The following is a 14,342-nucleotide window of genomic DNA, read 5'->3' as shown; positions in this document are numbered from 1 at the left end:
TTCTTTATGATTTTCAGTTTTGTTTAAGATAATTAAAGCAACAGTTTTTAAATAAGGAAAGAATATGTAAAAGTATGGTACACTCTTAAAAATAAAGGTGCTTAAAAGGTTCTTCACAGCGATGCCATAGAAGAACCATTTTTGGTTCCACAAAGAACCATTCAGTCAAAGGTTCTTTAAAGAACCATCTCTTTCTTACCTTTTTATAATCTTTAGAACCTTCTTTCGCCACAAAGAACCTTTTGTGAAACAGAAAGGTTCTTCAGATGTTAAAGGTTCTTTATAGAACCATTTAGACAAAAAAGGTTCTTCTATCTATGGCACTGTGAAGCACCTTTATTTTTAAGAGTGAATGTTTAATTTTTAGGCAAACTATCCCTTTAAGCAAGGCCTTAACACAATAGACTCTAAGGGGGACCTTCATAGATATATATACAGTACATAGATGCCTCATCACGGGGCTGTTTTTATGGGTCGCTATATGTAAGCTGTCCGCCATATTGGAACGGTCAAAACCGGTCCACGAACATGTTCTAGCATGTATGAATATCTACATCTGCAATAGACTTTAACTGATGATTTTGCTAAACTAACACAATGTAACAAGACAAAGGCTTTAGCTAGCAAGGTACCATAGTTTAACAACCTTTAATAACGAGTTAATGCAAAACACACACACAAAACCAACACACTGTCACCTGTGGAAGGTTATCCCATTTCTTTGGGCATTATTTGGAAATTTATTCAACCAGAGGCTACACTATGTTGTGGCATTTTGGAAAACTCACTGATATTTCCCAAACAAATGGGATGACCTTTCACAGGTGACAGTGTGTTAGTTTGTGCTAAAGCCTTTGTCTTGTTGTATTTTGTAAGTTTAATGTGAGTGATGAAACTTTGACTGCTCCAAGATGGCGAACGTGTCGAATGTGGCATCTACAGTATTTATACATATCTATAGGGAGCCTCCAAAAATGACAAATTCTTTACTGTAAACCAATCGTGAATTTCAGCACAGCGCTTCAGTTTTTAACGGTGAAATAGTGCAAGGTAAAATTTAAGTACTGTAGCCAAACATTACATTTGACAACTGTTTTACAATAGAAATGTTAGAAAACTAGAAAAATAGAAAACTACCAACTGTAATATCCAGTGATGCATACTACTCAAAATGTCACTGTTTGGAAGCAAAAATACAGATTGTCATTTATGTGATTCATGTAATTAAGAAATATTGGGTGCATATTATTTACAAACAGTTAATTGATTACTTTTTATTCTTGTTCTTTTACTGTTCTTCTTTCTTTTGATTTATTCCCCTAAAATCAATTTAAATCATTTCTTTATTTAATTTCTTTAAATGAAGATCTTTACCTTTGGGATCTGTTCTTTAATTACTTCCTTGCCTTTAAGAGAGGCTTCAAATTATATTTTGTACACTTTGGAAGGTCATATAGACCCAAAAATGTCAAATTCTTTACAAATAATGTTACAACACCTGAATCAATATTCTATTGGCCACCAAACTTGGTCATTTTTGCCAAACTGTATTTAATATGTGGAGATAGCTTGTATTTTTTTTTTCCGAAATACTCGTGTGGATCAAGTTTATGATTAATACTGGTGCACAGGAGAAAACATTATCATACAGTCAAATCAGATTAGCATTACTGTGCTGTTGCTTGCTCAAATGTTGCATCATATATTCAGTTGGGGAGAAAAATTACATGTGCATCAAGATGTCAACTTGATGAATTGCAGACCACTGGAGCTGCTTATGTGACTTCCATGTTAAACATGCAGCCAGTGGACAGACAGTCGTCTTTACACTTATGAGCTGCAAAAATAAATTAAAAATAAGCTGCTTTTAAAGAATGTATATTGTATAAAGCGCTATAAAAATTTAATAAACCAACAGAAAACAAAAACATGCAATATTTGCTATGCTTAGCCTTAGTTTTGAGTCTGTGTCTGGATGACTAGTTTCCATGGAGCTAAATTACACTGTCACCTCAGTAATTATGATTGATTCCTCTGACAAAATGAACATCCCTATGATTAGAATTCATAACTGGGGTATTTGGTTTGACATACTGCTGTAATTTTATTTTTGGATGATGATTACAAAATGTAAACAAGTGCTGGTTTATTTAATGCAGAGGGAAAATGTGAATGAATACAGTCCTAAAATTATTTTGTCGTAAACAATAATTTTACTTAATTTTCTCAATACAAATTTCAGCAAATTTCATTTTTTGCAACTTTGCAACTTTTTACAAGATGTTTATTTAAAAAATACTTAACCAATTAAATAGAGCAAATAAACTATTGAATAATTATTCATTTTGTTTCATATTATTTAATCAATAATAAAATACTAGAAATATGGAAATGTATAATATATATATATATATATATATATGTATAATTTATATCACATTATTTGGCCTGCAACATCTAATATGTGAAGATCTTGAGGAAAAAAACTGAAGAATAAGCAATAATAATAGTCATGCTTGCTTCAGCCATTTATCTAGTTTATGTATGAAACCTGGATGCAATCTAATGCACAATGAATAACTTTCCTATTTTCTTGTATTATGAGATTGTATGTATACTATCAGTCACACCTTGACTCTTCCAATATACAGCTCCGCTACTACATACCTGTCATCTCCAACAGAAAGTGAAGAAAAATCTAATTTCCTTCACGCTTCAGAAAACTCTATGAAAAGCCTGAAAGAGCTGATACCACATTGTTGAGTTTATGCACATTTTGTGCACAATCCCTTTCCTAATACCCCATCTGTCATGCAATAACATCAGCTATTGGGTCCAGAGGCGAAGACTTCCACACGTCACGCACCACGTTGCCCTCAGAAGATACCGCGGTTCTGCCCGAGGCTGCTGGAACCGGCCAGCCAGATCAAAGGCCCAATAGGTTGTCTGCACATTCCTAACAGTATTTGCTTGATAACAGCTGGAAGATTTTCTATATAACAACATAATAAGAAAAAGGCGTTCGTAAGGAAACGGTAAGCTCCTCTCCTTTACCAAAGAGTTCTCTTTGTGCGAAAGGCAATATTGTAATGATGAAGTGGGTCATGAAAACAAGATACAGATGTTTTGATTTCCTCCATCGCTGGACATGGTGGATCTGAGACTTAATGCCTAATCAAAGAGATCAAAATGTGCACTTATTGATAGAGAGGTAGGAAATCATATCGCGTGTGATGGATGCCTGTGTCGTATGAGATTTTGGGTAAGAATTGGCTAAGATTTAAGATTTATCTCTGAACCTTGGGTCAGGGCTACGAGCCAGATGAACTGTCGAAACAGGTGAATGCTCACAGTCACGCTTTTATAGGTGTGGATGGGAAAGGAGGGACAATATTCGTATTTTGGTATTTTAATTGCAATTAAATGAAAATGAATTAAAATGCAAATTTAATTAGCTAAATTTTAGAATGCCTTTTTTTGACCCAAAGAAGGACGTCTAAGAAGTATGAAGTGTATACATTTTGAACATCTTTGAAATATTGTAAAAGTGTACTGTTGAATGTACTGACAAGCATTAATGGCAAACTAAAATATATCTCTTTGGATTTGAGACTTTAGTCTTTGCAACTTTACAGATCTTCTTTATGCACCAAGAGCTTGTAACACTCCAAAGAGAAAGGAAAACTTGAAATCGCATCATATGACCCCTTTAATGTAATTTTGTAACATGTAATTTGTTTGTCATGTATTTAGATATATTTGTTATTACACATTACTAATGATGAAGTTGCAATTTAGCACAAATAGTAGTAAAAACTGTAAAAATTTTAACATTAAATGTAATCTTGAATAACACGTGGCAGTTAAAATTTATTGCACTTCACATGTGCTTTATAGGTTAGTCGACAGATTAAAATAAGTCTACTTCTTAAAAGGACATTTTTTAAAAATGCACCTTAAAGTAAAACTTCATTAACTTAAAAACTTCATTCATTAATATGTAATCAGCCAGAATAGTTTTTAAAAAACATTCTTTTAATTATTATTTTAACAATTAAGCACTCTTCTTTCTCACAAGGGTATGCAAACATGAACAACCATATTTCTGTCAATTGAAGTCAGTTAATGCACTAATGCATATAATACGCACCATTCACAAATGTGTTCGACTGTGCTCAAGGCGGTCTAAAACATACTTGCAACATTCCTACAGTTTATAAATGAATGAGTAACATATAAATGTATGCTGCAAAACAGCTCCATGCATGCTTTCATGAGGTTTGTTCTGGCTGCAAGCAGAAACATTTATATTCATTTGTGTCAAGAATATCACACAGACTTCCCTTTAATGAATCTTATTAGTACATTAATTGCAGCTGGATCATGGCAAATTATTACAATGATTAGTTGAGCAGGCACAGCTGCAAAACAAAAGCCTGCAGAGGAATTATGGAAAGACAAAACTAAATCTGCAAACCTTTTAAGCAGTTGTTTAGAAAAACATACTAACTATTTCTGCAGAGCAAATTAAGTATACTACACAGTATTCACATTTTTCCATGATTTATAGTAAATAGCCCACTTGCTGCATTTGTCTAAATGTGCTGTAGCCTATAAAGTGAAAAATTGGGTGTAAAAACAAATTTCATTCAAATACACAGAAATACTAGAAAAACATGTAAAATGTAAAAATTAGTTAACTAAAATAGTGACTATGGCATAACAACAGTATGCAACGTTTTTAAAACAGCACTGTGCTACATTTTTGTCACATAACCATTATGACACAATTTTTTTTTTTTTTAAATAAAATAGGGTTAATTAGAATTTAATTCAAAGTTTGCGTAAAAATGTGCTAACTTTAAAAATAAATAAATAAAAATACAATAGGTACATTTTGACTATTGCATTTAAACAGTAGTATGCTGCATTATTGTCACTAACAACAGTATGCAACGTTTTTAAAACAGCACTGTGCTACATTTTTGTCACATAACCATTATGACACACACATTTTTTTTTTTTTACATAAAATAGGGTTAATTAGAATTTAATTCAAAGTTTGCGTAAAAATGTGCTAACTTTAAAAATAAATAAATAAAATAAATAAAAATACAATAGGTACATTTTGACTATTGCATTTAAACAGTAGTATGCTGCATTATTGTCAAACAAACATTATGAGAAAAGTTAAAGAAAAAAGCTCTATGAAAAAAAATGTCATTTTGTATTTCTAATTTGTGTAAAAATGCGCTTTACTTTCCAAAAAATTTTGGTAAAAAGTGACTTTTACTAATGGTTGTATGCAAAACTTTTTAAAACCATAGCATGCTACAATGTTGTCATATAACCATTATGAGACAAGTTAAAGAAAAAAGTTATCTGAAAAAAAAAAGAGTGTTATTTTGCATTTTTAATCCAAGTTTCTGTAAAAAGTTGCTAACTTTCCAATAAAATGGTGTTGGTGTTGAATTCGGGTTTATTAGTCACGCTGGACATGGAAGGTCAAATTAAGTGCATTGCATTGCAAGAAAAAGTACCTATATTCAAATTCTATAAGCAGAATATGCATTTGTATGTAGCATGTTTAGTATACTGTACATGCAGAAATATTAGAAGTATGCTATTCTCAACATAGCTTTAATTTTAACACTACATAACTCATAAGATATATTTTAAATGCTTAAGAACACAGAGCGAGACTGCTGAGTAAATATTAAATATATATATCTTGTGAAGTAGCTGAAGATATACATCATTGGCTTTCTGGAAAAATCCTGAAATCCTGGCTGGAAAGAAAAGCAACGTGTAAGAAAACACAGTTGTGCGGTTCAAAGACTGTACTGTTTCAGTTGAAGCACTTTTCACACCAGTCTTCTGTCTGACTGTCACTCGCTGAGATACGAGACACCTGTGTTTTGTAAAGGAGATGAGAAACATGTAGCGGACATGCACACAAACGCATCGCACATTTTAAATCAACAAGGCCCCATAGTGTGATCTGACGTGAGAAAGGGCCATGGAGAAGAGCATGTGAGATACAACACATGGCTTAGTTTCTTTCCAGGGTGGACGGCTTCTGGCTGTCAACAGGATAGTGTGTGTGGAGGAGGGGCGAAACACACGTCCCAGATGTGAATGAGAATATTTACATTACATAGTTGTGCAGTGAGACCAAAAGAGCAGATATGAATGACATATCTAATAAATTTTAAGGTTAAACTTCTAACTACCTTCCCGTTTTCAGAAACAAATTGCGAATCTCGGTTGCGCAACGTAAAAAGGAAATTGTAAGTGTGATCACTTTAAGCAGCACAGCATGAGATATCATTCATGTCTGCAGCACAAACAACATTGAATATGTATAGTTATCTGAACAACCTATGAGCAACCTAAAATGTAAACTATGAGCAATAACAAATGAAACTTGTGCAAACACCACCAATAAAGTGGTGTGAATACACTATTAGTAAGTTATGAAGAGAATTGCAATTGCATTTCTGGATTTTGTGCAACAAGACACAAAAGTGACAGAACAACTTGAAAACTAAATACTGAAAAAGTTATTAGAATGAATATATTAGTAAATACACAACCATTCAAAAGTTTGGGTTTAGTAAGAATTTTTAAAAATGTTTTGGGGAAAAAGAATTACAGTTTAAAATATCTATTTCAATGTATTCCTGTGATGGAAAAGCTGAATTTTCCAAACCAAACAACTGCTTTGGTGCTAAGGAACATTTCTTTTTATTATCATTGTTCAAAACAGTTGTGCTGATTAATATTTTTGTGGAAATCCTGATACTCAGGATTCTTTGATAAATAAAGTAAAGGAACAGCATTTATCTTAAATATATATTTTTGGTAACAATGTCTTTTTACCACTTTTGAAGTATCAATAAAATTATTAATTTTATTACATAATAATAATAATAAAACTTAAGTGTCCCAAAATATTTGAATGACAGTGCAAGTCTGTAACATGCATTAAATACCATAAACTAACATGTTTTACAGCATCTATTAATGTAGGTTAATGTAACTTTGTACATACAGTGGGTACGGAAAGTATTCAGACCCCCTTAAATTTTTCACTCTTTGTTATATTGCAGCCATTTGCTAAAATCATTTAAGTTAATTTTTTTTCCTCATTAATGTACACACAGCACCCCATATTGACAGAAAAACACAGAATTGTTGACATTTTTGCAGATTTATTAAAAAAAAAGAAAAACTGAAATATCACATGGTCCTAAATATTCAGACCCTTTGCTCAGTATTTAGTAGAAGCACCCTTCTGATCTAATACAGCCATGAGTCTTTTTGGAAAAGATGCAACAAGTTTTTCACACCTGGAATTGGGGATCCTCTGCCATTCCTCCTTGCACATCCTCTCCAGTTCTGTCAGGTTGGATGATAAACGTTGGTGGACAGCCATTTTTAGGTCTCTCCAGAGATGCTCAATTGGGTTTAAGTCAGGGCTCTGGCTGGGCCATTCAAGAACAGTCACAGAGTTGTTGTGAAGCCACTCCTTCGTTATTTTAGCTGTGTGCTTAGGGTCATTGTCTTGTTGGAAGGTAAACCTTCAGCCCAGTCTGAGGTCCTGAGCACTCTGGAGAAGGTTTTCATCCAGGATATCCCTGTACTTGGCCGCATTCATCTTTCCCTCAATTGCAACCAGTCGTCCTGTCCCTGCAGCTGAAAAACACCCCCACAGCATGATGCTGCCACCACCATGCTTCACTGTTGGGACTGTATTGGACAGGTGCCTGGTTTTCTCCACACATACCGCTTAGAATTAAGGCCAAAAAGTTCTATCTTGGTCTCATCAGACCAGAGAATCTTATTTCTCACCATCTTGGAGTCCTTCAGATGTTTTTTAGCAAACTCCATGCGGGCTTTCATGTGTCTTGCAATGAGGAGAGGCTTCCGTCGGGCCACTCTGCCATAAAGCCCCGACTGGTGGAGGGCTGCAGTGATGGTTGACTTTCTACAACTTTCTCCCATCTCCCGACTGCATCTCTGGAGCTCAGCCACAGTGATCTTTGGGTTCTTCTTTACCTCTCTCACCAAGGCTCTTCTCCCCCGATAGCTCAGTTTGGCCGGACGACCAGCTCTAGGAAGGGTTCTGGTCGTCCCAAACGTCTTCCATTTAAGGATTATGGAGGCCACCGTGCTCTTAGGAACCTTAAGTGCAGCAGAAATTTTTCTGTAACCTTGGCCAGATCTGTGCCTTGCCACAATTCTGTCTCTGAGCTCTTCAGGCAATTCCTTTGACCTCATGATTCTCATTTGCTCTGACATGCACTGTGAGCTGTAAGGTCTTATATAGACAGGTGTGTGGCTTTCCTAATCAAGTCCAATCAGTATAATCAAACACAGCTGGACTCAAATGAAGGTGTAGAACCATCTCAAGGATGATCAGAACAAATGGACAGCACCTGAGTTAAATATATGAGTGTCACAGCAAAGGGTCTGAATACTTAAGACCATGTGATATTTCAGTTTTTCTTTTTTAATAAATCTGCAAAAATGTCAACAATTCTCATGTGAGATACAACACATGGCTTAGTTTCTTTCCAGGGTGGACGGCTTCTGGCTGTCAACAGGATAGTGTGTGTGGAGGAGGGGCGAAACACACGTCCCAGATGTGAATGAGAATATTTACATTACATAGTTGTGCAGTGAGACCAAAAGAGCAGATATGAATGACATATCTAATAAATTTGCAGGTTAAACTTCTAACTACCTTCACGTTTTCAGAAACAAATTGCGAATCTCGGTTGCGCAACGTAAAAAGGAAATTGTAAGTGTGATCACTTTAAGCAGCACAGCATAAGATATCATTCATGTCTGCAGCACAAACAACATTGAATATGTATAGTTATCTGAACAACCCAAAATGTAAACTATGAGCAATAACAAATGAAACTTGTGCAAACACCACCAATAAAGTGGTGTGAATACACTATTAGTAAGTTATGAAGAGAATTGCAATTGCATTTCTGGATTTTGTGCAACAAGACACAAAAGTGACAGAACAACTTGAAAACTAAATACTGAAAAAGTTATTAGAATGAATATATTAGTAAATACACAACCATTCAAAAGTTTGGGTTTAGTAAGATTTTTTAAAAATGTTTTGGGGAAAAAGAATTACAGTTTAAAATATCTATTTCAATGTATTCCTGTGATGGAAAAGCTGAATTTTCCAAACCAAACAACTGCTTTGGTGCTAAGGAACATTTCTTTTTATTATCATTGTTCAAAACAGTTGTGCTGATTAATATTTTTGTGGAAATCCTGATACTCAGGATTCTTTGATAAATAAAGTAAAGGAACAGCATTTATCTTAAATATATATTTTTGGTAACAATGTCTTTTTACCACTTTTGAAGTATCAATAAAATTATTAATTTTATTACATAATAATAATAATAAAACTTAAGTGTCCCAAAATATTTGAATGACAGTGCAAGTCTGTAACATGCATTAAATACCATAAACTAACATGTTTTACAGCATCTATTAATGTAGGTTAATGTAACTTTGTACATACAGTGGGTACGGAAAGTATTCAGACCCTTTACCATCCAACCTGATAGAACTGGAGAGGATCTGCAAGGAGGAATGGCAGAGGATTCCCAAATCCAGGTGTGAAAAACTTGTTGGATCTTTCCCAAAAAGACTCATGGCTGTATTAGATCAAATGGGTGCTTCTACTAAATACTGAGCATTTTTCAGTTTTTCTTTTTTAATAAATCTGCAAAGATGTCAACAATTCTGTGTTTTTCTGTCAATATGGGGTGCTGTGTGTACATTAATGAGGAAAAAAAATTAACTTAAATGATTTTAGCAAATGGCTGCAATATAACAAAGAGTGAAAAATTTAAGGGGGTCTGAATACTTTCCGTACCCACTGTATATTAACACATTTGAACATTTGTAGTCGTTTAATTCAACATTAGTGTGTTATGAGCAAATGTTATAAGTTAATAATTAACAAAAATATATTTATAAATGAACACTAACCTAGATACTAAAGCAGCAACTAGGAAATTCACCTTATTTTAAAGTGATGCAAATAATTCCCCTACATAAGACACCCACTTCAAGACCGTTTCCATGGAGATCATGAATTCTTGGTTCTATTTTAAAGCATTTATATAACCGTAAGATTTGCAGCAATAACACTCAATGCTACCTGTTATAGTCTTTTTTTGTACAAAGCATTACCGGAGCCCAACATTTAAGTTAAATGACGTTAAACGAAAAGAAAATGAAAGGGAATGGATCACAGGCCTTTGAAATGTTTGCATTTCAATGATACAGAGTCTGGAGAAGAGAGCACAACACCGGGTACTTTATTATGGAAAAACGTGACATTGGGAAAAGTCTTATCTGGCACATATGTCAGTCTTTATACAAAAACAGAAGAAAGGAAGGCTACAAATCTTGATCATTTATACAAATGCAACACTGTTCAGAAAAAAAAAAAAAACCACTTTGTAAAGTAAACTCTTTCTCTGCTCTGAATGCACCAACGTCGATCTCACCACCTCTCCAAATCCCTGAGGAAAGACTTCAACACTCACGCCTACAGTACGGGTGCAGGTGTCTTAGTCATGTAAGTCTGCATTGTGTGAGTCGATGTGAAAACCGTCATCTTAACAGACACACTGGGTACAGCTAAGAACAGCACAGTATCGATGCAGTAGCAACTAATACCACTAGAAACTACGCTGATAACTTACACTGTGGAGGACAGACAAGACACAATCACGACTGAGACTGAATAAAATTACAAATGGTTTACTATGGTAATGTGCGAACTATGAGGAACGTGCGTCCTTTGACGACATGGGAGGTCTGTTATTCCATTCTTATGCTATTGCAGTGGTGTTTATGTGCATTAAATTAATATTTCAGCCAAAAATGTACTTTTCATTCATTTTACTGAAAATGTATTTGTTTTGAAGTTAAAAACATCTTAATGATGGATCTGCTTATAACAAACATGCAACTTTTCGCTTCACGAGACATTAATTGAAGGACTGTGGATTTCTTATGGATTACTTGTGATGTTTTTGTCAGAACTCTAATTCTGACGGCACTTCATTCTGAAGTGATGTAATGCTAGATTTCTCCAAATCTGTTCTGTTGAAGAAACAAACTACATCTTGGATGGCCTGAGTGCGAGTACATTACTCACTCTCATGTTGTCACAAAGCTGTTCTTTAAAATCTTATTCGGTGTTCTGCAGATAAAAAAAGTCAGCTTTGGAATGACATGAGGGCGAGTAAATTATTACAGGATTTTAAATTGGGCCAACTATACTTTTAATATACTGCATGATTATGTCAATGTCCAGTACTAGTTTAGAAATGCTATTTTCTAATCAGTATAACATTAGAAAGACCAGAATATTGGCTATTATTTGCATTTGGATTCATTAACTTTGGGGGGAAAGAGAAGACAATGGAAGTACAGAAATGTGAAGAAACCGGTTTGTCTGAGAGACCGTCTAGACAAATGCATCACAAATTCTGGGTTTATTCCCTTGAAAATGCTCCCGTTACACATGTCTCATTGAAACAATGGATGAATTAGTTCAGCTTAAAAACATATTTAAAAAAGGGCATCTTGAATCAGAAATATTTCATACACTTTTGACATATAACACAGAGCCAGCTGCTTTTTTTCTCCTCTCTTTTCCTTTTTTTTTCATCAAGACAACACAAAAGGGAATAAGTTAATACTGACTCCGTCCGACTGTAAAGGGATCGTTCACCCAAAAATTTAAATTCTGTTTTATTTTTTTCACCCTCATGTCATTCCAAATACATTTGGTTGCTCATTTCCATGCTATTGCAATGAACGGGGGACTGAAATTTTGCAAAAGCATCAAATAAGATGTTTATAAGACATTTCTATAATAATTTATCACACAAAGCTATAGTACAGCTTCAGAAAATGTGGAATATGGTACATGACATAGTTAACTAAAACCTAAAGTAAAAAATAAAAACCACTATGAACTACTTGAAATAAAATAAAAGCAAACTTTTATGGCGCTTTTAGTCCTTTCTGAAGATTGAAAGCTTCCATTGTAATTGAATTGAAAAGATGCACCATTTTTTTCTTAATTTCTCAGTTTTTCTTGTGTTCAACAGAATGGGTTCGAGGGCGAGAAACAACAGAATTTCATTTTTGGGTCAAAATTTTCACTTCATTTTTTAACGTGATGGTGAGAAGGCTCGTATCGCAAAAAATCCTTCGTAAAAAAAAAATTGGTGGGATCACCAATTATTCCTACTCACTACATATACAAAGTTGGAAATCAGAAACAAGGACGAACAAAGACAATTATGAAAAAGTAATTGCAGAATGAACTAAACAATTCTAAACGTTGTATATAATGATTCTGCCTCACTGTTTTCCGTGTTTGAGCAACAACATCACGCTGTGTAACGTGTCATTTTATATATTAGGTTCCATTTATACACTCGAACATAGAAGAAAGAGAGCTTGCGAGTTCAATTTCTAACATTTCCTTCAGGCTATATAGCTTATCGAATGTCCCTTTCCTGTTTTCCTGTCATTTTGGCAAGATTAATCAAATGGATCCAATTTCTTGAACCCAGAAGTTATCTAGTGTCGTGGGCAGGTGTGTCTGGATCGATGGAACGTTGATGGAACGTGCAAATGCATTTGCAAAAAATTCCGCAAGCTTCACATATCATCCGTGCTACTATGTACAGTGTCATTAAGTCTACAACCTCACAAATCGATCATTTTGACACAATGAATGCTTGTTTTTTTTACAGTGAGAAACGTTTATGACATGTTTGGTCTATTTATCTCATTATTTTGTTGATGTTTCGATGATATGATTTTTTTCGCGTTTCCATCAGCCATGACGTGCTCATTAAATATTAATGATTCCAATCATATGAATGAAGAAATGTACTGTACATGCAGAGTATAGCCTCATGGGGGTTGTAGCACTCTCATTCCTTCTCAATTTCATACAGCCTCAGGACAAATATTGCCCTTCAAGACTATTAAGCATTGACTAACTAATTAAAATCTAATTTATCATGAGACTTCAAGTATGTATCTATGGGCCACTTCAAGTTAACAACTCCCGACATGTCTGGGGAGCTCCACAGTTCTAGATTGTTGGTTTTACCAGATGTAGTTGCTCTCATATGTTCAAGCGTCCCATGAGGTAACCCAGGATTGAAGCCCTAGGATGTTGATTACCTCATTAGTGAGAGCTCCGAGAGAACATCTCCTTTACAACCTCAGTGAAGGTGCTCCATCAAATATGTCCAAGTCAAGGAGCCATGGTCCTCAAGCCCTGTTTTTCCATGATGTTCCACAGCTTCCGCAAGTTGGACTGAGTGATGGTGTCGTCCGGCTTCAGCTGCAAGGCTCGCAGATAATTGGCCTCCGCTTCTTGGAGTTTGCCGTTGAGATGGAGAATGGCTCCGAGGTTCATGAGGGCTGCGGGATACTGTGGAAGAAAAACACCAAATAGTCACTTTAAGGAAGCAAATAATGTCCTTTGCATGCTTTTTCTCAAGCAAACCAGGTTCCAGCGAATCACTGGCATCTCTGAAATGTTTTCAGGTTCACATGTCCATAAATTTAACAAGAATCTCTCTGTTATGCTACAGTCTATAACTCTCCTGGACGCACATCATCTGTTTTACTTATGTCAGGGTTACATGAGTGATGTTGAATGCATCAGGCTTCAATGGAAACAATATGTTGACTACGCTGATTCTTCTCACATAAGGAGATTTCAATAGATGCGTAAATCAAACTGAACCTAAACTAAACCCAACATTCCAAGAGTCCTGACATGGACGTACAAAAACATATTTGTTGCAGCACTTGGGGCTAAAACACAGGCTGGCATGACTAAATTTAATGTGTCAAAAATATTTCATTGCAAGAAGGTGATTTAAATTAAAAACCATTTTTGGACATGCTTCATGCTTTACTTGTCACCTCTGAAGGGAGAGAGTCGTATATTATCTAACACTCATGAGAGTAAAACTAACACTAACTGAATTTTTAGGCCAGCTGCCATGGTTTTCCACACGGAAATGTAGAAAGAGATGATCGTTGTAGAATTACACAACGCATAAGTAATACATTAGCACTATTTGACCCAACACAGAGATGTCAAACCTCAAAACGAGACTGAGGGACAAATGAACTGCAAACTGTGGCATTAACTGCACTCGAGTGACACATATACCTTCCTCTCAAAACCAAATATATTCTAAGCCATATTCAGCAGAATTTTCACTAGCTTCAAGTACCAAAGT

General features: G+C 34.9%; 1 protein-coding gene across 1 annotated transcript in view; it reads right to left on the bottom strand.

Moving 5' to 3' along the window:
• Positions 1-11,172: 11,172 nt before the first annotated feature.
• The window catches only part of LOC107722480 (transmembrane and TPR repeat-containing protein 2-like), a 119,895-nt gene continuing 116,725 nt past the window's right edge, over positions 11,173-14,342 (bottom strand). Inside the window, 1 exon segment of the mRNA XM_016530837.1 lies at positions 11,173-13,519. Coding sequence (XP_016386323.1) covers positions 13,340-13,519 — 180 coding nt within the window. The 3' untranslated portion in view covers positions 11,173-13,339.

Source organism: Sinocyclocheilus rhinocerous, unplaced genomic scaffold (genome assembly GCF_001515625.1).
Source record: "Sinocyclocheilus rhinocerous isolate Xijiao unplaced genomic scaffold, SAMN03320098_v1.1 scaffold604, whole genome shotgun sequence".
Classification (NCBI taxonomy): domain Eukaryota; kingdom Metazoa; phylum Chordata; class Actinopteri; order Cypriniformes; family Cyprinidae; genus Sinocyclocheilus; species Sinocyclocheilus rhinocerous.
The sequence above is the reverse complement of the archived record's forward strand: the minus strand, read 5'-3'. Positions and strand labels throughout refer to the sequence as shown.